Source organism: Astatotilapia calliptera, chromosome 22 (genome assembly GCF_964374335.1).
Source record: "Astatotilapia calliptera chromosome 22, fAstCal68.1, whole genome shotgun sequence".
NCBI lineage: Eukaryota > Metazoa > Chordata > Actinopteri > Cichliformes > Cichlidae > Astatotilapia > Astatotilapia calliptera.
Genome location: NC_137442.1, coordinates 4,053,543 through 4,079,808, shown reverse-complemented (window position 1 = coordinate 4,079,808; position 26,266 = coordinate 4,053,543). Strand labels below are relative to the sequence as shown.

Here is a 26,266-nt window from a genome sequence, read left to right as displayed (position 1 = left end):
AACAGGTAAAATAAAAAGACAAATAAAACAGAAGACGAACAGGAGATGGCCCGACCCAGCATGGTTTTCATCTGCAGGTGGTCGGAGCAAAAGAACATACACTTTAGCTGGGTGCAACAGATACAGATGCCGATTCCAAACGCTGAAACTTGCGGACCTTGTGGCATGCCACTCTGACGACCAGGCTGATTTACACATCTCTTTCAAAACTCATCAAATCCACTTCAGGCAGTCATGCTGAGTGCTCCATGCAGACCTCCAGCCTGTCTCCTACCTTGCAGACTTTCCTGGCAGTTCATCTTTCACTGCTCTACAGATGTGTGCTAAATAGGCCTGCTGATATAAACAAAGCCAGATTCATAAAACAAAGAATTAGCAGAGAAAACACAAAAATATATCAGCATTCAACCTTTATCTTTAATCGAGACCAAACATCATAAACCGTAGCTTCCAGCAGAAACTAGACATGCTGTCACGGCTATGATGACTGCATTGTCTCAGTCACTCTGTAATAGTGACAGGAGACAGAGTCCTATCCTTGCAACTGCATATATAGTCACGCACCCTTGTGTCCTTGCAAACTGTCATAGCCGCTCTGTCAGAACATATTAAACCACCATCGAGTCTGCAAGCTCTGTAATCCGAGCATTTGGATTCAGCAGGCGAGCGCCTACCTGATGTGCCTCAACCTGTGCTGCTCCCCACAGGTCAGCTAGCCGAGGGTGAGTGGGTGGACCGAGGCTGTGGATGGTGCTATTGGGCGTGGCTTGGAGTGAATGGGAGGCACTGTGTAGCCTGTGCTCCATAGACTGTAAAGGGAAGCAAGAATAAAAACAGAATATTCAGGATTTGGCCGTTAATATGTAACCCCGATCAACAATCTCTTGGCTTGTGGCCGCTTATTTTTTAAACTTTTGTTTTTCTCTGGAACAATAAAATTGCCTCCCACTAGGAATCTAAAAACACCCACAACCAACTGCTCCTGACATTTGAATAATGGACGGTGTAGTGCTGTAACGCGCACATATCGCCAAACAAAAGACGAGGCCGCTTTTTTCTTCCAACATTTATCCCAAGGGCTTTTGCAGGAGGTGGAGGACACATACTCTAGTATTTTTTTTCCACTCTCTTCTAGTTTGGCTTCTACTTTTAAAATCTCTCTAAATTATGAGGTTGCTGCAGGGAACGGTGAGGAAATGCCTTGACTGGAAGATTTTATTCTAAATGTAACACGTTCAATAGTCTCCTTCTCCGGGGAAGGCATATAATACACACGGTAAAGCTAACAAGCTCATTTCCATTGTGGTCTCGGATCAGTACACCTTTTCTAAGACACAGTCCCTGACCTTTTCAAGTATGTATTTCATAACTCGCAGTTATTTAATGAGCTCTGAGAATGCACCCAATGCAAGAGCAGCCAACAAAGTCTCGGGGTGTCACAGTTCACCGTGACTCACTTCGTTTGCAGAAAACCTTCCAGCAGACTGAGAGCTGAAAGTCAGCAGCTGATTTCAACAATATTCAAACTGTCTGCACAAAATGAACCCATAAGAAACTTAAACAAGGTCAGCAAGCGCACATGTTGTGGGAGCAGAAACATGTGGTGTATAGATTTAATAGGACAGCAGACCTAAGGCTGTGTGCATGCATGATTTATACTGGACTGTGTTAGTGTAACAGTTATCTGTGAAGGTGCTTTGAATCTGCTGAGTGGTATTTGTGTTTTCCATTTTAAGAAGCTGCTGCCATCAACACTGCAAAATCTCACCAAACAAGGTGGAAACCTTTCCTTCATGTTGAGAAAGTTAAAGTTCAGCCATCATGGACTTTTTCCCCTAAAGCAGAGGTGTCCAACATAAGGCCCGGGGACCAGAACCAGGCTTAAATCCAGCCCACTGGACATCTTTGGAAAATGTAAAGGAGGGTATTATAATAAGGAGGGCTGTATTTTTATCAGTTTTACAGCTTCACCTTCTGATAAAGACCTCCCCCATGGCCTTTTTTACTACACCAAAGTAACAAGTAAAATATAACAGAAATTTCTATATTATAGAAATTATAATAATTATTATATTTTTTATTTTGATTCATTAATTATGAATTACTAATTTAATTGTGACTGTAGGAGAGTCTAAGTAAAGGCCATAACCCTTTCTATAATTTTCCACATTTGTTTATTTGTCCTGACTATAATTCACTTCTTTCACTTCTTCTTCTATCTTTCTTATATCAAATGGATTGAATGTGTAGTTAAAGATCCTTACACAGACAGAAAAGAATGATTTGGTTCGGCCCACTTAAGATGTAAGTGGGGTGTACGTGCCCCATGATGTAAAAAGAGTTTGATATAAGTATACACAAAGGACAAATTCAGCCTCTAGGTCTGAAAAGTAATCAGAACCTACATCCTTTCTAATGGCCACCAGGGGGCGACCTCTCTAAGTCTGTCTGTAAATAAGTCTTTGGGAAAACGTCTGTACTTGTTGCTTCATGTGTGACCTCAGTAGATGTTTTTTGGATGGGTTTATGTTATGAATTACTACTTTTAAATCTTATTTAATATAACATGTAATTATTTTGTTATGTTATAAACTAGGGTACAAGCAAAGACGTGGCTAACTTGTGATTTACGAGTTATTACCGTATGAGCATTAAATATCCTCTGTTTGTTGTTTTTGTCTGTCCCACACCTTTGTTAAATCTATTTTCAGAAACCCAAGCTGGTGATGATCCTAACACTAAGCTTCAGGCCTCAATCAGCAATGCAGAAACCAGTTGGTGAATAAACAGTGGATACATCCATTTCTTTGATAGAAATTTATCCCTGGTGCCGACATGTCTGATGCATCTGCCGCTGTGTTTATATGAAAAACAGTGCAAGGCTTTATAAAAATCACTTTCACAGACCTGCTGCTGTTGTTGGTACTGCAGAAACTGTTGCTGCTGGTAGTGATGAAGCTGTTGGAGATGTTGGAGTTGACTCTGCTGCTGCAGGGCGAGTTGAACCTGGTGCTGCTGAATGTAACTTCCTACTGTCCCCTCGTACCCCTCACCAGGTGTGCCTCCTGCTCCATTGCTGCCACCTGCAACAACCACAAGACACCCAGTGTGCAGTGCTCAGTGACACAGTCTGGTGCTTAAAGCCTGTAAGAGAGGATGATAAATCATCACCGGCAGCCATGATGTAGGAGCCTGCAGCAGGCGATGCCACGCCCGAGGGCTGGCTGGTGATTGGGTCCCAGGCGTCAGAAGACGACAGGCAGTACAGGCCCTGCGAGACGTAGGTGTGAGGCCAGACATCCGCAGAGGAGTGATGGAGCACCTGGTCTGTACAGGGAAGCACAGACAGATGGTAGGCGTTGTAGAGGAAAACACAGACAGAGAAGACGCTGCTAGGGTGGAGAGGCAGGGGTAAACCAAGTCATGGGCAGAGAAAAATCAAGACGTAGCTGGAGGAGCGGAGCTGGAACGTTCTGTAATTTGTCTTTTTAGTTTGCAAAAGTTTAGGAGTTGGATTAATATGGAAACTTCAATCAGTTTAGATTCAGAGGTTTTACCAAACTATTAACTGTTGCATACTTTTTGGATAAAATGTTACCTATTCTGAGATTTGAAAGCCACAAAAATTAAAAATACCCTAAATTACATTATTTTAGAATAAAAAACAAACAAATTCAGATCTTTCATTTCTCTGAGCTAACTGACATTAAACTGAGATTAAAGCACCTGAGCTGGCGTTTCTACCATAGCTTTGAATGCACAGAGAAAGTTGCAATAAGCAAGCAGCGTGCTCTGAGTGCTAATTACAGCTTAATTATTATCCATGATTACAAACTGTAGTTATGAGGATTTTTTTGTGTGGATGTGTTTAAAAGCTGTTATGGTTATAAGTGGTTATATAATAAATCCTAACAGTTCCAGAATGTTCTTGCTTCTTTCACTTTCAATAAAATATAATCATTATAATTAATAATCATATTATAATTTTGGCTGTTATGTTTTCATGTCTTAGATATACTGGGTCTGGTTTTATTTTAAAACCTAATAATTACTCTCCCTGCACTCTGAAACATTTATTAATGATTAATCATCCATTTATTAAAGTCAGACAGGAGAAAAAGATCTGTAGTTCAGAATTTGTTGCAGATACATTTGGTCAAAATTCACCCAAACTGTACTGTAAAGGTAAACAATGAAATGTTCTTCTTAAACATATGATGGAAATCAACAGATGACTGTTTCTCTTCACTTTGTGACAAACAAAGCACGAAAAAATACTTTTGATAACTCCGCAGCAATATCAGAACCACGCTGTTTTTAATTGCAAACCTTGTTGTGATCTCTTATGGATACTATTTCCTTTCTAATGAACTAAATCTAAATCAGAAGATCTAATATTACACCTCAGCCATTAGTGTTTATCTAGGCTGATATAAAACAGGGTTAAACCTGACCTCAGCCAAAAGAAACATATGGTAATAACTTTAATAGCAGTATGATTAGCTTATCTACAGAGCAGAGCCATGGAGGGATGCAGCGCTGTGGAGGAGAAACATGCCCTCAGTCCTAATGTGGATATGAAGTAGCTGTGTAACCGTTGTTGTGTGTGTATCCCTTGCACGTGTGTGTATGTTGATGTTGCATGCTAGATAAAGCACTGAGCAGAGCCCATATGGTGGTGTTAATGAGAGCGGGGCTAAGTCCTTGTGCTAACCTACAGGCTCCCTCAGGGCTTGGACAGTGCTCTGCTTTACTAAACACCAGTCAGAACAAACATTTACCTGCACAGAGAGTTTACAGTGTTACTCTGTATGCAGGTAAATGTTAAAGCGTACACATTAGTTTTACTTTATCTTAGAATGGGAAGAAAAATATGGGAGTATTTCTTGTTTTGCTTTGATTTTTATGAGGATACACAGCCATTCCTGTGAGGCCAGAATGTGTTTGAAACAAATATCTTATCACCCGAGGCTCAAATCAGGATATGAGTTTGCCAACATTTTTCTTTAATAAAACCTTGTGCAAAATTTAAATCGTCTCAACTTTCATCCAGTCTGTTTCTGCCTTTGATGCACGCAGCTCTTTTGGGCTACAGACATGAAGCCCTAACAGAATGTGCTCTGGTATTTCAGCACTGGCAGGCTGTCATCTGAATTTGTCATTTGGAAGTTATTGAGTAAGTGCCCGGTCAGAGTGAAAGGCAGACATGTGCAGCTGTGAGCCTGCCCTCCAAAAGTCCTTTACCCCTGCTTTGGAGACAAACTGACAGGACTCTTTTTTTTTTTTTTTTTTTTTTTTTTTTTTTTTTACAACTCACATTGGAGTAAAACCCGGAGTTCACTGTGTGGTCCAAAGACGTGAGTTTGAGACCTGTTTGAATCTCTTGCACAAAGTGAGTCCGTGTTTTACTTTAACAGCGTTCAGGTTTTAGACACAGTGAGTTAATTTATCACAAATCTCTGTCTCACATTTAACTCTTAGATCCTCTCAGTAGTTCCACATATTGTGTCATCAACATAATTAATCTCTATTGTGTTGATGGCACCAAATGTAGCACCATAGCACCTAATTTACAAGGACCGGGCTTGACATCTAAGACTTAACTGGTCACTCTGCTGTGGCTCACAGCGACCGAACAGTGGGACAAAACAAACGCTAAACCGAGTCACCAAATGGGCCGGCTGGTGGTGCACTGACCTCTGCTGGTGATGCTCTCCTGGTTGACCTCACTCAGGTGGGCGACGCTGCCCTGGTTGGAGCCGGCTCCCATGCTCTCCCCATCCATCGAGTTCCAACCAAACAGAGTCGCCTCAGAAATTGCAAACTGTTGCATGATACCTGAAGATGGAGATAAACAATGCATGTAGCAAGAATGAAAAAATCCCCCGACTCGCTAAAACATCATGAACGTGAAGCAAATCCCAGTCCCTGCTCTGGTACCACATACACATGTTAATTAATGATACAACAACAGTCATTAATATGGATAAACAGCAGGTTTGTGTTGGATTGGAGGAGAATACTGAGGGTTTATTAGACTCATTTTCAAAGAAAGTGCATCACCCTGTTTTTTCTCTGAAAGTGCTGCAGTCATCAATTACCAGCGACAGCTCAGCTAAATATTACCTAAAAATCTGATCAATGTTTCATTTTCTGAAACAACACAAGGTCGTCTAATAACATTTCAGACTTCGTTTTGTTTTAATAAATAGCTGCAATGTTCTGAAAGTGACTGCCAAGTATTTGTTATAAGTTTATTAAATCTTTTGTATTCATGTAATTCTAGCCATTAATCAGCACGAGATGAACAAATTTGTAGGATAGATTGATTGTGAATAAAATATGGACGCACAGTTATGGTCTCTGAAAAAATTGGAAAGGATGCAAGTTGGCTTCACTTTCCAGACTCTTTATATCCTGTTTACTGACTTTTTTTTTTTTTTAAATAATTTGCCATTTGTTATTTATGTTTACTAAAAAGTCTACCTTTAGTCTTATATACATAATGACAACCTGCTCATGCAACAGACAACCAAGAAGTCATCCAGTTATTGAGCAACACTTTCAACCTCTGGTTGCACGTCACAAGTGCAAGGTAGTTGCAGAGGTTGTCACCAGACAACGGTGGTCTGACTTGGACTCACTGCAGTTTCTTTCAGAAAGATTAGTGATGATTTGCAAACGCAGGCACTTCAGCAACTCAGTCTGCGCTGAGCAAAACTCATCTACGATGCAGCTTTTTGCAATATAGGACTCAACTCAGCTGTTTGTCCTCGTGGTTGTATTCTGGGTATATTTCTAACAAAAGCAAGATTTCTAAGCTCCTCCTTTCCTCACAGCAAGAAGGTCCCGAGTTCATTTCCACCATCAGGCTGGGTTTTCTGTGTGGAGTTTGCATGTTCACAGGTGTGAATGTGAGTGCGAATGGTTGTCTGTCTCTATGTGTTAGCCCTGCGACAGCCTGGCAACCTGTCCAGGGTGTATCCTGCCTCTCGCCCTAATTCACCTGGGATAGTCTCCAGCCCCCCCACGACCCTGAACAGGATAAATGGAAGAGAATGGATGGATGCACTAATTAATCATTTTCAATATTATCATAAATAGATTGCAAGCTTGACTCCATTTAATCACAAACTGATAACATACTGATTGCGAGTAATCACAGACCCGCTGTCCGTCTGTGGACCAACCATTTCAAAGGCGACAAGATTGCAAAATCATTGCACACAGTTTCCTCAATGCGACTGAAGCATTAGTGTAGCATATTTGCAAATTCAGCACTCAGGTGTGTCCTCACCTGCAGCAAAGCGAGCCTCCTTCTCGCCATCGCTAAGGTCACTGTAAGCGTCGTTCTCCATCCTCCTCTCCTTTTCCCTCTGAAGGTTGGTATGGCCCGCTCCCCCTAGCGGCCCCGCAGATGGTTTGCCCCAGCTCTGCCACTCTATCATGTGGGCCACTCGACCCTGGGCCATGGCGGTGGGCTTGGTCACCTTGTCCTTCATGGAGCGAGTCACACCTACAGGAGGTATGAGGGCGGCAGGAGGGGCAGACCAGCAACACACACGTACAACACACACCACACACACACACACACACACACACACACAAAAACTCTGTCAAAACTACTTCTGGCCCCTGCAGTTGACTACACCTCCATCTGAGGCTCATGTGGGGGTTGGGGTGGGGGTAGGAGTAGAATGATAATGAGAAATGTGAGGGTCTGTTTAACACTTGAGATGATGATAGGAAATGTTAGCTCAGTAATAAATGAATTTGTGATTGAACGTGATTTTATGACAACAACATGGCACCTATTTAATTTCATTAATCTATAAAAACGCATTCAGTAGTATGCTAGGATCATCAGAATGAGCATGGATGTATTTGTGGGTGAACTGGTGTTTCATTATTTCCAAAGAAGCTCTGCTGACTGCAGTAATATTCAGTCCTTTGGACAGCTTCTAGTCACACCGGCCATGTTTCAGAAGCATTTAGTCTGCACGGGTCTTTTTGTTATTATAATAAGCCTTCCTCAAGAGGAACATGCTAATATTTATCTCTCTGTGGACCACATTAAACTCTGACCTTTAAACCACTGCTGCCTTTGATTTTCTGTGTGTGGACCTGAGGATATCAGCTGTCAGCAGTCAACTCGTTTTAAATGTGTCACCTCGGTTATTACCCCAGTACTAATCACCACAACGAGCGTGACAGTCACTCCTCGGCTTCTATAGTGAGACAAATTGTTTAAGATAATAATGATACGTGCTGCGATAGTACAAGATGTTTGATTCAGTATGAGACTTTGTTTGGCATGTGAGTACTCCCCACGGAGACCCAGATGTGTACTCATACTGGTCAAAAAGTTGAGTGTAGACACTCAGTGTGGTGGAGAAACTTCTAGCAACCACTCACCAACCGTTCAGGTTATACACATTTTTCAACCTGTGGTTGCCATGGTGAGGGGATCAGCCAAAAGAAGAAGCAATCACTGACCAGTCTACAGGCCAGTGCAGCCAGGATCTAAGCAGAAGATTTGAACCAGAGCTGTGTGCCCTCACAGATCCTAAAACACTAATATTTTTTTCCATTTTTTTTTATTTGTCTTTTGTAAAACTGAAACATGGCTCTTAAAAGCCATAACTCCACAAATACGTTGTAACTTGACTGATAATATGGGAGAAGCCAGCATATCAATGTGACACAAATTGAAAATATTTTAAAATTAATAATTGCAAGATGGTTTATTAGCTATTAGCCCTAGCATAAAAATAAATATACATTTTTGTATCATATAACTCTCTATCATCTTTATTCACTGCTGAATCTTCGTTTGTATGCACAGCAAACCATGCTTAATCTTTGGTCAGGTGATTGGCAGGAATGATGAGGTCAGAGGTCATCGTGGTTGCCCATGTGCTTGTTAAATTTTGCTCATTTTAACAAAGAACAAAGGATGTCGAGTGAAATGCTGACGAACCCACATTAATAATTACAAGAATTGCTCATCTTCTTGTAAACAGAATGAATGAGGTTCATTAGAATTTACGTGATTAAAAATGTTTTACGGAGCCGAAGAGAGGCAGAAGAAATAGTCCCTCGGTGTAAACAGAACAGGGAGAAGTGTCCACCGGCAAATCTCTGTCCAATTAAGATGCAAATATAGGCTCCAAACTGGGGACATATTCACTGACTCAAATGGGTACGGAGACACTGATCGATTAAAAAATTAAATTAAAATCCAGCAGGCATGAATAAACAAAGAGCGAGCTTTGGAAATTGCTCCCCCGGTCCATGGGGCAAGTAACAGGCTGGGCTAAAAATAGAAACACTTTTCCTCTTAGACAAAGCCAGCCAATCTCATTTGAAAATCAAACAGTCCCTGCAGAGCCTAATTGGGGATGGAAATAGGTGGAAAGAATGGGGATGAAGGATGAGGGAGGGTGTTGGGGTCTTGGCTATTCAAAGGCTCAAAAATATAACACTATACACTGTTAAAAGATAGCTGCAGATGTATTTAAAGTGCACCAGACACAACAGAAAATACATTTTTTACATAAACACTCTGAGATGCTGCACTCAGACAAAAAAGAGCACTACAGTTTGAAGCACAGAGCAAGAGAGAGCACGAAAGAGGCACCGGCCACTTGTAGTCACGACACTGCACAACAGAGTCACAAATATTGGGCCACACCACCAACACCACCACCAGCAGCAGCACTGCCACGGTACAAATACACTACATTTCCCAACACACCTGTGGAGATGCTTCAGTAAGTAATTAAAGTAAGTATTCTTACTTACTTTAGTTTCTTTGAAATCAAAGATCTGATTGAATTTCCATCAATGACTCTGAAATGTGTCCCGTCATTGACGTCTGCTGTTGATATCAGTGGAAGAGAGAGGAAAGTAGGGAGTGATATAGGAAGGGGCACCCACAGGGGCGGCCATGTTGGTTCCAAGCTCCTCCTCCTCCTTTGCCTGCTCTAGAGTGAAGTTGTTTGTTAAGTCAGAGTTTCATTTACAAAGTCCATTGCCGTTTATGGCAATTTGAAAAGATAATTAAACATGTTTTCTTCGAGGGTGTCAGATGATTCTTTGGCCTGCAAGCAGTGCAGAAACCAAGTGATGGAAGAAGCAGAGTGGAGATTTTATCAAGCAAACAGATCTCAGAGGCTGCCCTGGAGGTAAAAACATGTCCGTTTGTTATGTTAAACCAAGGTTCAACTTAACAAAGAGCATTTGACATGTAAGATGTGTAACTGTAAGTTCTGTGGTTTCAGTTTGTGAGGCTCTTGTGTTTTTCATATTCGGTCTAATGAAAGCACAACTTCTTCACCCTGAAGTCCTCCTAAACTCCTTTGTTCACAGGCTATCGAGGTGCCATGAAAAATGTTCCTTCTTCCCATTAAAGGTTAAAAACTACCTGATTTCCATTTGGCCCATATCCCTTTCAAGGTCTTCTCCGGGTGCATCTATGGACTGCTGCCAGCACTGCTAATAATTTTTAGAGATCTCCTTGAAAGTCTTGCTCTGACCACCCTCACAAGTGGTTCTTACCTTGGGGTTCTTTCTATAACATCTGAGGATATTTATCTTACAATATAAAGCACTTTACATGACTATCGTTGCTATATATGAAAAAATGAAAGTAAATTGAACTGAATTTTGGTTAAGATGGAAACACATCAGACACGTGGGGCAGGTTTTCATTACGTCAATGTAATGAAAACACTCCTTTCTGAACCATGAATGGGCAGGAAATGGGATGTACCACAGTTTTTGGTTGTTTGATGCTAATCGTCTTAGAACTTTTCAGGATAACTCTGATCCCGGTTGATGAGCACGCTTCTGTTTTTTCTAACTTGATGGACGATTTTTGAGGAGCTTGGACATCATGAGCTCATCTACTGATATTTGAAGTTTGGACCCTTAACATGGAAGCCGGGTTGATGCTTGGTCTGTGTGTTTGAGGTCTGTGGTAAAACTGCAGATGCACACATGCAGACGGTCAGAGCGTGACTTCCATCAAGCAATCCCAAAATTAAGCTGTGCCGTTGACATGTTCACAGGGAGACATCCTTAAAAGGAAGACTAACCAAATCTAAATGCGCTCAAATATTATAGTTATTTGGATTTTGGATAGTAAGCCAACTGTTCTTCTTTGGTGTTGGTGTTGTTCACAAAAAGCTTTAATAATCACAGGTTGATGGGGGCATATGCTAACTACCACTGATGGTTCAGGAGGGGTTGTCTACACTGTATTAGGACGTAAGAAATTATTTACTGTTCAGAAGTTCTTTGATCAGTCAAACGACTCTTTTCACTGCATTTTTGCATTTGTTGTCAAATTGCATGGGCAGAGCTTTTCCAGATTTTATTTCCAGACTACTCTTTCTATTTTGTAGTTTATTATAACTGAAAGGTCAGCCTGCACCTTCTGTCTAAACCAGTGTGGCTGCCACCGCTTTATCACCCTCTGAGAAAAGTTTGCAGAAGGGAAAAAAAAACCCACTCTGCAAAGAGGAATGAATGGTTTGGTTGCCTTAAATAAAGGGCAACACAAAGATTTAAAGTTAAGTCAAAGTAATTACCAATTAGAAGAGAAAAATGACAAGAGATTACACAGTCCATTTAGCCTCATTTATACTGGTGATTCCCATTAAACCAAACCACACACTGATCATTTGGCTGCTGCACTAATGTGTCACCAACCAATCATCTGAATAACACGCAAGAAGAAACCAAAAATTATCTTTTGCACAGCAGGGAAAGGAGATGCAGCCCCTGCCAGAGCTCAACAACAACTTCACTCTTGATCCACCGTGGAGCATGTGGAGGCAACATGGGGGCTGTTTTACCATCTAGCAGCACAGACACACACCTGACACACCTGACAGAGAGGACTTAGCCAGGGCACCGATCCCATAGGTGTTGGTGGGCTTCCTCTTGAGACGAGGCAGAATGGAAGTAGTGTCCTCCATGGACAACTAAAGAGAGAGGAGAGGTAAATGTGGTATTGGTGCAGCACAGGGGTGGACAGAAGGAGGAGGAGAGATAATAGAACCAGAACAGGTGAGAGAGATAAATGCAAGAAAGGAAAAAAAAAGGGAATAAAAGAAATTGAGGTGAAGAGGGCAGACGATACAAGACTCAGAAAACAGTCTGATGGAGTGAGAAAGAGAAGAGAGGTTGTAGCAGAGGAGATAAGATAGAAGGGTTAATTATTTGAGCACTTTGTAAATGGCTTACAGGGATCGTTGAAGAGAAGAGAATTATTGATATTCTGTGTCTCAAAGGAAAAATTAATGATAAAGTGTTGATTTAAAACCAAATTAAAAGGGTAGCAGTCTATTGTGAGCTCAGCAGCTATTATTTGACATAAAACCATCCTGAAAAATGTGATATTGAACAGATATTGAAGGCAGAGTGTTGTCGCATTACAAAGATTACCTGTAGCGCATTTTGCTGTGACTCCATTGTTGGATATTACTCACTGTCTCGTCTATCACCGTGAATGTTACCAACCCAAATATGCTCAGCTGTTTCTGCATTTTACCAGGAAAACGTTGGAGGCTTGTTGTGAATACATGAAGTCGTGAGACTGACACCAACAACCGCTCCTCAATTTACAAAATCAGGTCATACAATTAGTGTCAAACACCACTCTGTTGGATATCAGATGCCGTATATGTCGTATCGTATCTACAGAAATCCTGAACACTGAGCAGTAACCTTTTTTCAGGTTTAAAACTCTGTGAGAGAGTGAGTTGCACGTTTTGTAAGTCGAGGAATGGTGGTTTGTGTTTTTTGGGAGCTTTGCATTTTGCATTTGTTTTGTTTTCATAAACTTTATATCTACGCTTTCTGGGTGTAACCAGACCCGATCCTTACTAAACCTTTGGTTTTCTCAAGCTGCAACAGTGCTTGTGTTTTTTTTTCACCCAGCAAAGACTACATGTTAAAGATGGCGTCTAGCTCAACTGCTACAATGGCACGCTCTCAAATCATTGGTTAAAGGTGTGGTAAGATTCAGCCAGGCACCGAGTGGTTCTTGGGGGCCTGGAGCCCTGGGACCCTGATCTCTGCTCGCACCGGCCTCTCGCGGCTTCGACTGCCCTTTGCCTCCGGTCCTTTGGGAGTCCCACACCTTAGCCGTGGGTGCCCCACTTAAGGCCTCACTCCTTCTCCTGCTGGGATGGGCGTGCAGATTTCACCAGGATGTGTGGCCTTGGGTCTTCAGTATTCGTGGCTGCCAATGGCCCGGTTCTCCCGGATCCATCTCTGTCTTTCTCTGACTCCTTAGGGGCTGTTATTACGACTTCCCACCCTCATTTTTAAGTGCATTTCATCACAGAGACACACACTCTCTCTTTCACCCTCTCACACACACACACACACATTTTTTTTCTCTTGCCTGTCCTCCCTTAAACATCGTCATACTGTATACCAAATATAATAGAAATAACACGAATAGAAATGATGAAATAAACAGATAAACCCTGAACAAGAGGAGCCTTGTACACAACAGTTCATTCAGCTCATTATTCTGCCCCACAGGACGGGATTTGTTTTTCCTCCTTTGTGCCATATAGCCCACATTCACACTTACAAGCCGCATCTTAAGATTTCTCCAGTATTTAGTCAATAAAATAATGTGTAGAAATAATAATATGTTGATTTCAAGCTATGATCATTCAATGTTTCTTTTGACATTTATTGACAGGAGAGTAGAGCACGCAGGGAAGCAAAGAGAGAGCGAACAGGAAAGAGCAGACTCAAACCGAGGCCCCTGCAGTAACCTTTTCATCTGTGGGTGTTCTTGACTCAACCCTCACGTATCTTTGTGTTCTGATATAAGAGGAAATCACATTGTTGGCGCTATATTTTTACGCTGATTTGAGATTTGTCTCAGGGATGTAAACTACAAGTTTATTTAATCAGGAAGTGAAATTATTTAGATTAGGAATCCTGAGCCGTGATAGGCCGAATTAAACGGGCTTATTTGAAAAAAAACCCCCACAAGAACGGAGGAGAACATCCAAAATTCACAGAGAAATCAGCTGTAGTATTGTTAACATCCAAAACATCCCCAAACCTTGTCACCACCGCCACTGTTATAGGAACTTTCTGCTGAACTGCCAATCAAAAGATGTGCAGACAACCCAGCTTAGCCAAGACCAGAACAATTGACATGGATAACTACCAGCACAAACAAAAGATGCATGTTTGGTTTTCGGAGTAAACGGTCCATTAAAGTGAGATGTTTTGTCTTTTATGAATCAACCAGAAGGTCCCCAAAGGAGAATAATTTAAAGTGAAATTTCAAACATAAGTCAACAACAACATACTAATAATGAGAACCTAGATGCTGTTCCTCTCCTTTACACTTAAATAGCTGAATGTTGAACAGTTTTCAAAGCTATAGTTATTCCATAAAAACACTCATGTGTACAGTAAACTTGTGTTACTTCCCGGCAGCAGAGCTCCTGGCAAACAAAGCCAAAAATTAATGAACTCAGAGACTGAGCCCGGCTCTTAATGAGGCCCTCCCAGCGGCTAATTACAGTAAGAAATAATAGGGAAGCACATGGACTCTGTTACACGGGAGGATTTTGTGAGAGATATGATGTAATATTTTGAGTTAAGGTGTATGACTCACAATAAAAAGGCAAACTGATATGATCTGGTCCCTCTGTGGTGTGCAAGTGGAGCATCATCCACACGCTCCTACTTTAAACTGCCTGCATGCACCAGTAACATTATATGGTGTTGTTGCTGGGCAGCCAGAGAGTCAACAGGCATACAGATGAAACTATTACAGCAATCTTCTTCCATTAGTCGTGTATCTGCTTGACTCTGTTTCTCCTCAAATATAATAAACCACAGGTGGACGCCTATTTTGCAACTAAAACCATTGTTCTCCATTAAAATCCTCCTCCAGTCCTTCCAGCAAAGCACAGCCATAGCTAAACCAATATGGCAGAGAAGTGTTTTAATGTGCATTAATCAGCATTTGGTTTTATTTGTAAGGTTAAAAGGGTCACATATTCATATTCATATGCTACATAACTTTGCCGCCCCCTTTCGCTTATGGTTTTTCATTCACTGCATTGTTCAGGCTCACAGCAGGCAACCTCAGCTGCTCTCTACTGCTTTGATTAAACCACTGCAATCACTCCACTCTGTACTGCCAAACAACAGATTGGAGCTGATGGAATATTGAAGAGTGTATGGAGCCAGGATAGGAGCTTAAATGATCCCGAACTTTAAGATGTATGAACTGACGTTCTTTGCTAACAGCAGAAACAACTTTCTAAAGCAGTAATATGCAAAAGACCCTAGCCTCATTAGCCTGTTTCATGAGCTGTTAATATGCCTTCATATGATCTTAAAATCACTCTACACTAACATTCAGAATGTGGTTTCCTATTAATATGCCATAAACCAGAACAGAGTTCACACAAACACAAACTTTCGTCTTTTTGGAGAGTTTTAAAATGTACTTAAAACAAAATGTACTCTGAAGTAGCTGAATAATGTTTCCCAATTTCCAAATAGCTGAACATTGAAGCTTTCATGCAATGGTGTGTACTCCCTTCATCCTTATTGGTGAAGCTGACAGATGAGAATGTGTGACGGATGTGTTCCTTAGACCTGAGATTATGATGCATTTTTCCCTCATCAGTTTGGCAGCACTGGTGTTTTCCTACTGTATTTAGTTTGTGTTCTTCTTTAAAGGGAGTAGTACACTCCAGTCACCCAGTTCTTAAAAGAAATATAGTCGAGTTTCAGTATAAAGCTCCTTTGCTCTCAGCTAAACAGATTAATTGGTTTTCGCTCTGCAAAGTTGTCTTCATGTATGCAAGTATGATCCGTTAGCATTCTCCCAATAAACTCAAGTGAAGTAACACAATGTGCCACTGGGACTCAGGATGTTGGGTACTGAAAATATGTATGCCTACATATATACACTGTGATATAAAAGTATTTACTGTGTATTTTACATTTTTGTACTGTTCATTTTTGTACATATGCATATTTAGATTGTTAAAATACACACATGTATCATAATTTCACAGATATTTGTCCGTTATTTGAAAGATTGAACTGTTAAATTCAAATGTAATGCTATGGAAAAATATATATATAAATGATTCGTATAAACTTTTTTTAAATCAAATAATAATAATTATTATTATTGTTATTTAGGGCGATCGTGGCTCAAGAGTTGGCAGTTCGCCTTGTAATCAGAAGGTTGCCTGTTCGAGCCCCGGCTCGGACACTCTCGGTCCGTGTGTCCTTGGGCAAGACACTTCACCTAAAGTGCTTTGAGGGTCTCAAAAAGCGCGATATGAATGCAATCCATTATTATTTAAAGCAACTGTTAACTGTATATTTCTGTACATTTAAGTATTATTATTCATATTGCCGCATTCATTGACCTTGTTTATAAGTAATTTCATTGTTTAATCACATTAAAATGTTCCTAATTTAATGTTTAAAAGCACTTGAAAAAGGCAAAATCCCATGTAAAATTAGGGCAACAAACTGTATTGTCATTACTGAAAATAACCATATTTTCATGAGAAAGTTATTTTCTGTTATTTTCTGGTATTATTTTGGCGCCACAGCTGCCGGAATATTACTTTTCTTAGGATTTTTTTTTTACGGTGTGTAAGTTACTTGCACAATCATGTGATTCCTAATTAATGATCCCATTAATCGTTGCTTGTACTCCTCTCATGCAGCAGGGACTCCCACTACTCTTTTCATTTAGTTGGAGCTAAGTCACTGTTCTACAAAGGGTTTACACATTTGTATGCAGCCTTCAGTTTTTTATCGGTCTGAAACAGCCATAAATTTTGCAGCGATGAAATTCATTAGCCCCATAATGATTTATGTATTTGTTTGCTATATATCTACATATATGAAAAAGTCTAAATGACTGCCATTAACATTTGCAACATTTAAGATCAATTAACACTTACATGGAGGAAGTTTAAAAAAGAAAACACAGGCATTTCTTAGTGACTCCAAACTTTTAACAAGTAACTTTCAAATAACTGGTGCTGTTGCAAAAAGCTGTTTTTATTATTCCCTACATCACTTTACTAAAGTGCCACACCAGTTTATCACTTTAAATAACAGTAAACAAAAACCTCCTTTGTCGGCTGTGTTGCCGATTCATCCAGGATTCTTACTCCCATCTTAAAATCAGTCGGTGCTTTACATCAGAAATGTCTCTGGACCGTTGTTGCATAAAACCCAAAATATGTCTGCGCAAGATTATTTTCCTCCAGTCAGCTCCAAGCTGAACAAATGCACATGGTGCAAACAAATTCTGCTGAAGGTACATAAACAGTTGATCCACCTTATCATCCATTGCTTTCAGTTAAAAAAGAAAAAATGACTTGTGCAAAGGCTTCAGCTGTGCATAAGATAAGCTTATTACAGCCTGTTATCTGTGACTCTGTATATATATATGCAGTATATGAAGCTTACAGTACAGTAGATTAGCAGAGAGCTAAGAGTGGAGACGGATGGGGGAGTTTACTGGGAGGGAAATAAAAACTAGGGGATAAGAGAGAGGCAGTGGGAGTGAGAGATAAGAAAGTAAGAAAGAGTGGCAGGAAAAGGTGGAAGGATAAACGAGTGGGATGTCAACTTATGTACTCCAAGTCAAAGCTCAGGTAGTCGGTTAAGTGATGGAAAGGGAAATGACAGGTAGAGGAGATTTGAGGAGAGAAAGGAGATTTAAACAAGGAGACTTACATTGATTCCTTCCCAGGAAAACTCGGCACGGCCATGCTGGGGAAGGAGGGAGAGAAGGGCGGAGGAAAGACGGAGGACAGAGGGGGGAGAAAAGTACAAGAAGGTGTAGCAAAGGAGGGAAGAGAAAAAGGCAGATTAAAAGAGGAGGATGTCAGATATAAAAAGTGCTATTAATTCTGAATTTGAATATTTACATTTTGGATGTGAGGCTTTCGTATTTCATTTTTAAATGCACCAAATTATATATGTTTGTTGCTCTTGTAAAATGAAGATTCACATTTATTTTGAAGGTCAGAAAGGACTAAAGCTCAAAAGGTCATTTTAGTTTTTTATTTTCTGGATGTCAGGACCATATGTGGTTGGACTCTGGCTATATTTCTAGAGAACTGGAAGGTTGCTGAGTGCAAATGTAATCTTTGAATGTGAATTTGTGTTAAATGGGAATTTTTGTCTACATAGACAGTAACACATAGGTGATTTTCTTTGATTTATCACAGTTTATTGCTGTAATACCACAAACAGATTGGATGTAATTGCCAACTTGACTCTATTAAAATGCCAGCTGATCTTCATCTTCATCTCATGGCAACATTTGTAGCGGATTTTAGTGATAATGTTGCTCGACAATCTCATTTTGCAGCAAAAAGATAAATAAATAGCTGAAGTGAGATAACTGTATCTTATTGGATACAACAGATATTGACAAAGTTTAACTTTAATATCTGAATTTGCTTTCAAGATCAGATTCATGTTAACCTCAAATCCACGACGAACTGTTGCAGATTAATATTTTCCTTAAACCAGTCTGCTCGGTCCGGACTGTGTTTGTGAAACATACGCTGGAACCCACAAACTGAACTACGTGGCTCTTTATGTGAGTCATACAGTGTATGTGTGAACATTACTACAACAGTCTAATCTCACAAGACTTAAAAGGCTTTATTTTAATCAGCTGAGTCAGACTTTAGAGAGGAACAAGTAGACGAGCGGGAGGAGAAAGTGCAATCGCGTGTGAGTGTGGCGCTGTGAATGCGATCAGCTGCACTCGCCCTCTTCGCTTATACACGCTGCATTGAATGTTTAGGTAACCAATGGAACCCACCGAGGAGTGACACTGTTGCTGGGGGCAACAGCAAATCTGATGGGTGGCCAGACCAAAGTGCCATGTCCTCACATGCACACACACGGATGCAATCATGCACATTCATCACACTGTACAGCAGACACAAAGAGTGAAAGAGGAACACGTTGAAACTGTGGTTGCTCCGGAGGATTCAAGTCGACAGCTGTCAAAAGGATTTTTTTCTTTTCCTTTTTTTTATTTGTTTTTACGTCAGACTCTTTGTCACGGTGCCCTGAAGAGTTTCTCCACTGGCACTCCGAGCTTGTTATCGCAGTTGTACCGTTCAAAGCCACATATCAGACCGCAGGAGAGGTGAAAATGCCCTAAACTTTATGTCAAAGTAAATGCCAAACTTTATCTTCTGCTCCCCACACTGCAGCCGCCGCTGCATCAACACAGGTTTTTAACATTTACATTAAACATAAACTAGAATTTATATGATTCATGGAAAGAGTAGCTGGTTATGCTGCACACTGATCCTTGTATTATTTTCACACAGCACAGAAATTTTACACGTAGATGTTCACAGAGTTTTTAAATATAGATATTTGAAATGTAAATATGTATCCTCATCATCTAGATCATCCAGGTACTCTGACAATTGGGTCTATAATGATCTACTAATGGCATCTGATGCAGGAAATTGTTCCGTGATCATTTTGCTAGATCTTAGCGCAGCCTTCGATACCATCGACCACAAAATCCTACTCAACAGGCTGAAGGTTCTGGCTGGTGTATCTGGCACTGCCTTAGACTGGTTTTCTTCCTACTTATCAGACAGGACTTTTTCTGTTAGGACTGATAGGTTCTCCTCTAACACTGCTGCCCTAACCTGCGGGGTTCCACAGGGTTCAGTTTTGGGTCCATTATTATTTTCTTTTTATATGCTTCCTTTAGCTGGCATTATTCAGTCTTTTAGTGACCTGTCTTATCATTTCTATGCCGATGACATTCAGCTGTATATGTCCTTTAAGCCTCATCAGCTGTCCACCCTAGTCCAGGCTTTAACTCAAATCTCTGATTGGCTTTCTAACAGTTACCTTGTTTTAAACATGAATAAGACAGAGACCATGATCATAGCTCCTCCTGATCTATATTCTAAAATCAGTCAGGTTCTTGCCCCTTTCTGTTCTTCTGCTAAATAAATATTCAAAGTCTTGGAGTAATATTTGACTCTTCTCTGGGCCTTGACTCACACGTGAAATCTCTGTCTCGTTCCTGTTTCTTTCATTTAAGGAACATTTCTAAACTGCGACATATGGTCTCCTTAGCTGAACTGGAAAAAATTGTCCATGCATTTGTGTGATCACGCGTTTAGATTATTGTAATTCCCTGTTTACCAGCTTGGATAAATCATCTCTTTCTCGCCTCCAAGCTATACAAAACGCAGCAGCCAAAACAAACTACAAAACTAACTCGCTCTAGCAAGCGAACTCACATCACTCCTATTTTATGTTCTTTACATTGGCTCCCAATAGATTTTAGAATTAGTTTTAAAATTATTGTTTTAACGTACAGAGCACTAAATGCATACATTTGACTGCTCAGTACTCGTGTAATAATGTAACAACAACACATGTTTCAGGATATTTTGCATCATTTGAAAGTCCTATTAAACACCATCTTACTACTTACATGAATAAATTGTGCTGCCTCTCCTCTAATTTCAGTGGAATTAGTGCTCCATACCAATCAAGGATAGACTACACTCATCATGGAACTTAACATCTTAAAATCAGCCAAGTCATTGATGACAAAAAACAGGATGGTCATTAACCTGGATAAGTCGTTTAAGAGGTTAACTACACGCCTGTAAGCTTCCTGACTGTATCTTTGATAGTTATGACGTTGTTGTCTTGACAATATCTGTCAACTGAAATTAACATAGCCACCATCTGCGGTAGTTCTCGCTGCAGTAGTTGTCAACAGGATTGTATTCTGCCACAGCGAGACACAGACAGACTCACAAGGTGAAAACGATACCCCCCATCCTGCCAGTGTCAGTAATATGGCTGGTGGACACTCATATTTGAAGATGGCAATAAAAAGGAATAAAAATGGAAAGCAGTGCACCAGCGGTAATAAAATATTAAAGCGCCCGGCCTCTACTTTATTCATGCTTTAATCAGCAGCTGCTGCGCACAGAAACTCTTTAGCTCTACATCTCCATGAATGAGTGTGAATGTGACTCTCACTTGGTTTTAAGCCCTTACTGCTCTGATTAACATTTTTCATCTGGTGTCAAATACTGACGACGGTTAGCAAATTGAAACCACGGGCGAGCAGAAACAGAATTACTACTGGCTCCTTTCACTTCCTCAGCAGATCTATATTCACATCAGATGTTTATTTTCATGACAGGAGAATGAGGAATAAGAATAATCCTTTTCTAACAAAGCAGCTTCTGAGACGGCAGAGGGATTTAACAAAGACGGTCGTGTTAGCGGGTGATTCATTCAGATGCAAGCACACCTTGCTCAGTGTTAGATGTGAGCAATAAATATGCTAATAAGTTACATTTGTTAACCTTCCCGTTGATTAGAAACTCATTTTCCTGGACAAACATGTTAGTTTGGGGTGTTAATCACTAAAACTTTGCGTAAAGCCAACACAGCTGACAGATTACACCGATCTAATTGAATAATGCTTCGTTTAATCTCAAATGCTAATGAACGCGCTCGGCAGTGCGTCGCTCACAGAGCCGAGGCAACAAAGAAGGTATCATATCGCTGTAATCACTGTGTTAGTGTATTAGAGTATTAGCCAGATGAGAATATACACGAAAACAGCAAAATATCTGCGGTTTCTGTTTAGGAAATATTCGGTTAATAGTTGATTCAGTGATGGGACGCGCTGATCCAACTGACTCTACCTCTCCATGCTGAATACTAACCTGACATCACTTTCACTCTCTGAGACTGAAAATCTTATTATTTCATAACCTTGTAAAATAAAATGTAGCAGAAAGTGAAGCAAATAGATGGGCTTCATAATCAGTTTATAGTCAAAGACAGTTGAACATCTGCTGGACTCACAACTCAACTAAATGTCATACACTAAACAGAAATAAATTTAAAAAAAACCTGTCATCTGGTATTTTACACCTGTGTCGTTTTTACATGGATTCCAGCTAAATGATCACTTTGAGTATAAGTATCATTATTTTGGTCTTTTCAGTATCTTATCAGTATTTTTAGTCTTTTTAACCATATCTCGACACAAACAGTACTAGTGACTGACTGACCCAGTTTAGCCCCCAAAATAATGTTAGTGGACATAATGAATAAGTCTTTATTTAATCTCAAACAGTAATAAACACACTCAGCAACAAGAAGCTTACAAATTCAAGGCAAAGAAGAAGATATCGTCTAATTGTAATCTTAATAAATGTATGACTAACACTCATGAGAGAATACGTTCAACAGCAGCATGAACCGCTTCTGTTTTAGGAAATGTTTTGTTAGCGGCTAATGTATTCAGTGTTAAAGGCCCATTGAGTCACTTATGACCTCTGTCAGCTTCTGTTTGCGTCCTGCAGGAAATCATGCAACTGTGAAAAAAGCCATCTCCTCTTTAACTGAAGCACATGCCCATATTAGTACAACAATGCAAACTCAAGCTATAAGACTTTGCACCCACGTTGATAATTCACAATTATCTGTCCTCTAAGCTTAAAGCCAATCAGCGATTCATAGATGCTTTCAGTATTTACGCTTTTATAACTTTCTTTATCCTTTAATGTGCTATTTGCTGGTACTCGTAACTCCTAAAAATGAGAGCTGGGCTTATCTTTAGCCTAAACTGCTGGTTAATCTTTGAGCATCCTGCTCCAGATCTCCTCCCCGCAGCGCTAAACACACTTAGTTATTCTTCCTGAATCACAGTTCATTTGTAAAATTATTATTTCCCATCCTGCTTCTGCTCTCTGTAGACTACATCTGGGTTCTTATGGGACAATTATACCTAGTGCAAACAGCTCCGTACCATTTATACCAGCTATGAGGGCACGAGTACTCGCTGAGTATTGAACTGAATACTAGTTGTCACCACGCAGACAAAACCTCTACATCAGTACACACACATATGAGGTGTAACTGGTTCTTTACACTCAGTGAGACCTACTGACCGTAGGACCAGCTGACAAATATCTGCTAAGAAAATGTTTACGCTCATCTTTTATTGGTTTGGGGTGGAGCCTTACTCGCGGATAAGGAAGATATGGCTTTTCAAAACTGAGAAACCCAAAGTTACCCCTCAGATCTGCAGTGTAGCGTGTTAATAAAAAAGTCTTATTCTCAAATTCTGGGCCTTTGAATAAGTTACTGCTTTCACAATAAGGTTATTAGTTAGAAATCACCGGTCTTCAGTATTTGCCAAACAATTCTAGGCATTTACACCAATGAGCAACACCAACAAAGTACTGAGTGGTGATGTGACCACACTGTTTATCTTGTGATAAAGTTGTGTTCTGCCTGCAAATGTAGGTCCTGGAAATACTGTGTAGGTTACTTTGACAGTCCAGCCCTTCCTCTCCAATTCCAGCCGATTGCCAAAGCAGGAAAAACAGCTGAGAAATGGCTCAGAGAACATGACCTTATCGTGGTTAGGGAGTTTGGAGCCTTGTTTGTAAAGTCTTTATCTTACACTTTAGTTACTTGTACTCGTGTTCTTTCAGAGTTTTTCTTAATCAGCCAGTTTCTTATCTGCACCTCGGCCTATATTCTCCCAAATTTCCCTTTGTTCTCTGGTGCATCGTGTGTTTCCCAGCTGTCAACCTTTAATTACTTATAAACCTGTTTTTCTTTATTAACCTCACGACTTCCATCTTCCTGATTGCCTGACTCTTTTTGCTTCGTCATTTTGACCGAAAGTTTTGGACTTTGTTGACTTTTTACTTCAGGCATCTGCATGTACGGCCTCTTCTCCGTACATTCCCAAACAGGAGGATCCTCTGAATCTAATTCTGGTGTCTCGACATCAGAAAGCACAGAACAGTCCTGGAGTCCGCAGCCTCACCTGTACCATCATAGTCAGGTGGTGTTAGGGATGTAGTTTTCTGATCTAAAGGCATGTTGTACTTGTAGGCAGAGGAGTCCTGTGCACTGACTGCTAATGTCAGCATAGCTTAACTTACATGCTGACTTGGCATAGTTGCAATTGTCACACCATGACCATCTGCATTTAGTGTGATGACGTGCTGACATTTGCTAATTAACACTAAACACAATGTTTGATGGTGCTAGATGAGTTTTCATCTTGAGGAGGGCATTTAACTTTATTTTATAACAATCTATCCAGTTGTTGTTAAGACATTTCACTCAAATTTGAATACGGCTGATGTTTAAATCTATGCAACAACTGGTTCACTTTCAGTCTGAACGTCTCACATGTAACAGAAGAAAGCAGGAGCCTTGAAATCTTAAAGTATTAGCCTCTGAATTATTCAAGGTTCAAGGTCGGACAATCTAATTAATAACTGTGAGTATAAGTTTGAACTATAAATTTACAATAATCAAAGTCTCTCTGTTATTGGACATTTCAGAGTTCGGAGTCATAAAGAACGCCTCAGTGTGTGAAGGTGGAGGTTCAACCAAAGGCAAAAAAGGTCTAATCATCAGTACGTGTGTATGTGTGTATGTTGTATTCAAATCGACTCTGTATTTGTATCTCTGCTGAGCTCCAGCTCAGTAGCGCATTTCCCTGAACTGGAGCGAGACGTGTGTGAGCTGAAACTAAAATCCCTTCAAACACGATAACGGTGAACGTCTCTCAATAAACTGACATTCTCAGCTCAACTGTTGAGTAAATCAGCGCTTTATGCTGCAGTCCTGCTTCATGGCTTTTTCCCTGAAGGACACAGTTTATTCAATAATAACTACCTCCTATCCAGCTGTCAAATTTCTACATCTATTCATCCTCCAGGGTCACAGTTAGTCCAAGTCTATCCTGACACGAGCTGCATCAGACAAAGATATGGCTACTTGATAATTGGGGTTATTTTCTTCTTTCTTGAAATATAATCAGAGGTGCACACATCCATCACTCAAGTAGAAGTACAGATACATGTGTTAGAAAATACTCTGGTAAAAGCTGAAGTACTGACTCACATTAAAGTGAAAAAGTTCAGACATATACTCAAAGTACAAAAGTAAACGGCAGTTCTTTGGAGGTCACTTCTACCAGCTATTTGTGTGCGAGGCTAACTGAACCTCATGTTGTATAAATAGAATAATACATCTTTCTCCATCTCTGAGAGTGAACTGTGCACTGACCTTTCATTTGTCTCCCTGGGAAATACAGAAACTGCACAGAAACAGTTTGTGTGTTTGCTGATATCTGCTGGAAAGTTGCCTTTTTAATTACCTGCCACTTAGAAAATGTTACTACATTTACACTTGCCGAAGCACCGCAACCAAAACTGATTGACATCTACACCTTGGCCTGCGTATAGTGGCCCGAGTGTAGTGCAATAAATGATGCATAAATGATATGTTTGTGGCCTCTTTCATTTTACATCAGTAGCATTGATAACGGAGTATAATATCATTCTTTCCAACTGCTTTGACATAATTAATAACTCCGCTCAGATGTGTTGAACCTAAAGTAATGAAGCTGTTTTGAAGAGAAATATTTTGATATTTGTGCTCAAATGTAGGGAGTACAAGTTAAAGAAAAACAGTTATCCTTCTTTCTTTCTTTTACTGCCCTTTGAACTTCTCAGCTATTAACGATTTGCCTTTTCTCATTTAACTTGATCCATGACTCACTATGATGCTTTTACTTGGGAGGGACAGAAAAAATATTTTAAATAATACAGTTGAGGATGTAATTAAAACTTTGGATGGCATTTGGGTTAAAGGGGTTAAAGCAGCTCAGTGGGTGCATAACAGTGAGTCACAAACAGAACCTAATGGTGCATAATTAAATCCGGAGATCGGGCTTGTACTACGTGTCATTTCAAAATCAGAGCCGTGGGATCATCTTTCTAAAAGACGAGCTAATCTTCTTTAATTCTGGTTTCAAATGATGTGAAAATGCAGTTTCAGAAGCTTTTTTTCGGTTTTACATTCCAATGGGAAACATTACAGTCGGTACAGATCTTCCAGCAGTTTTCAAGAAACTTGTTTTAAATCACAAACTAATGAAGACAAAATAGGTCCTGTGACTGCAGCTGAAACGCCGTCTGATCTGTTTGTGTTTTCCATCCTGTGACTCAGATTCTGGAAGGCTTATATCCTCGGAGGAGATCTGGTCGGAGCACTCGGTATTGATCAGACAGGCTGATGTTTCAACTAATGCGCCTTTCACCGAGCCTAATGCTGCAGGGATGTTTTCTGCACTTTTGTATTTAATGTGCAATGTGAGTCC

At 40.2% G+C, this 26,266-nt stretch overlaps 1 protein-coding gene across 9 annotated transcripts in view; it reads right to left on the bottom strand.

Moving 5' to 3' along the window:
* LOC113014183 (uncharacterized) overlaps positions 1–26,266 on the bottom strand; it is a 71,751-nt gene that overhangs the window by 2,436 nt on the left and 43,049 nt on the right. For 2 of the 9 annotated variants that reach the window (XM_080296195.1, XM_080296197.1), the window contains 6 exons: positions 11,894–11,990; positions 7,298–7,516; positions 5,698–5,838; positions 3,172–3,327; positions 2,908–3,083; positions 675–809 (listed from right to left, as the gene is read on the bottom strand). In XM_080296195.1, coding sequence (XP_080152321.1) covers positions 675–809; positions 2,908–3,083; positions 3,172–3,327; positions 5,698–5,838; positions 7,298–7,516; positions 11,894–11,990 — 924 coding nt within the window. Of the gene's footprint in view, positions 1–674; positions 810–2,907; positions 3,084–3,171; positions 3,328–5,697; positions 5,839–7,297; positions 7,517–9,804; positions 10,191–11,884; positions 11,991–17,775; positions 17,812–26,266 lie in introns of those variants that run through there. The other 7 variants (XM_026155548.2, XM_080296196.1, XM_080296198.1 and 4 more) reach the window with 5 other exon arrangements.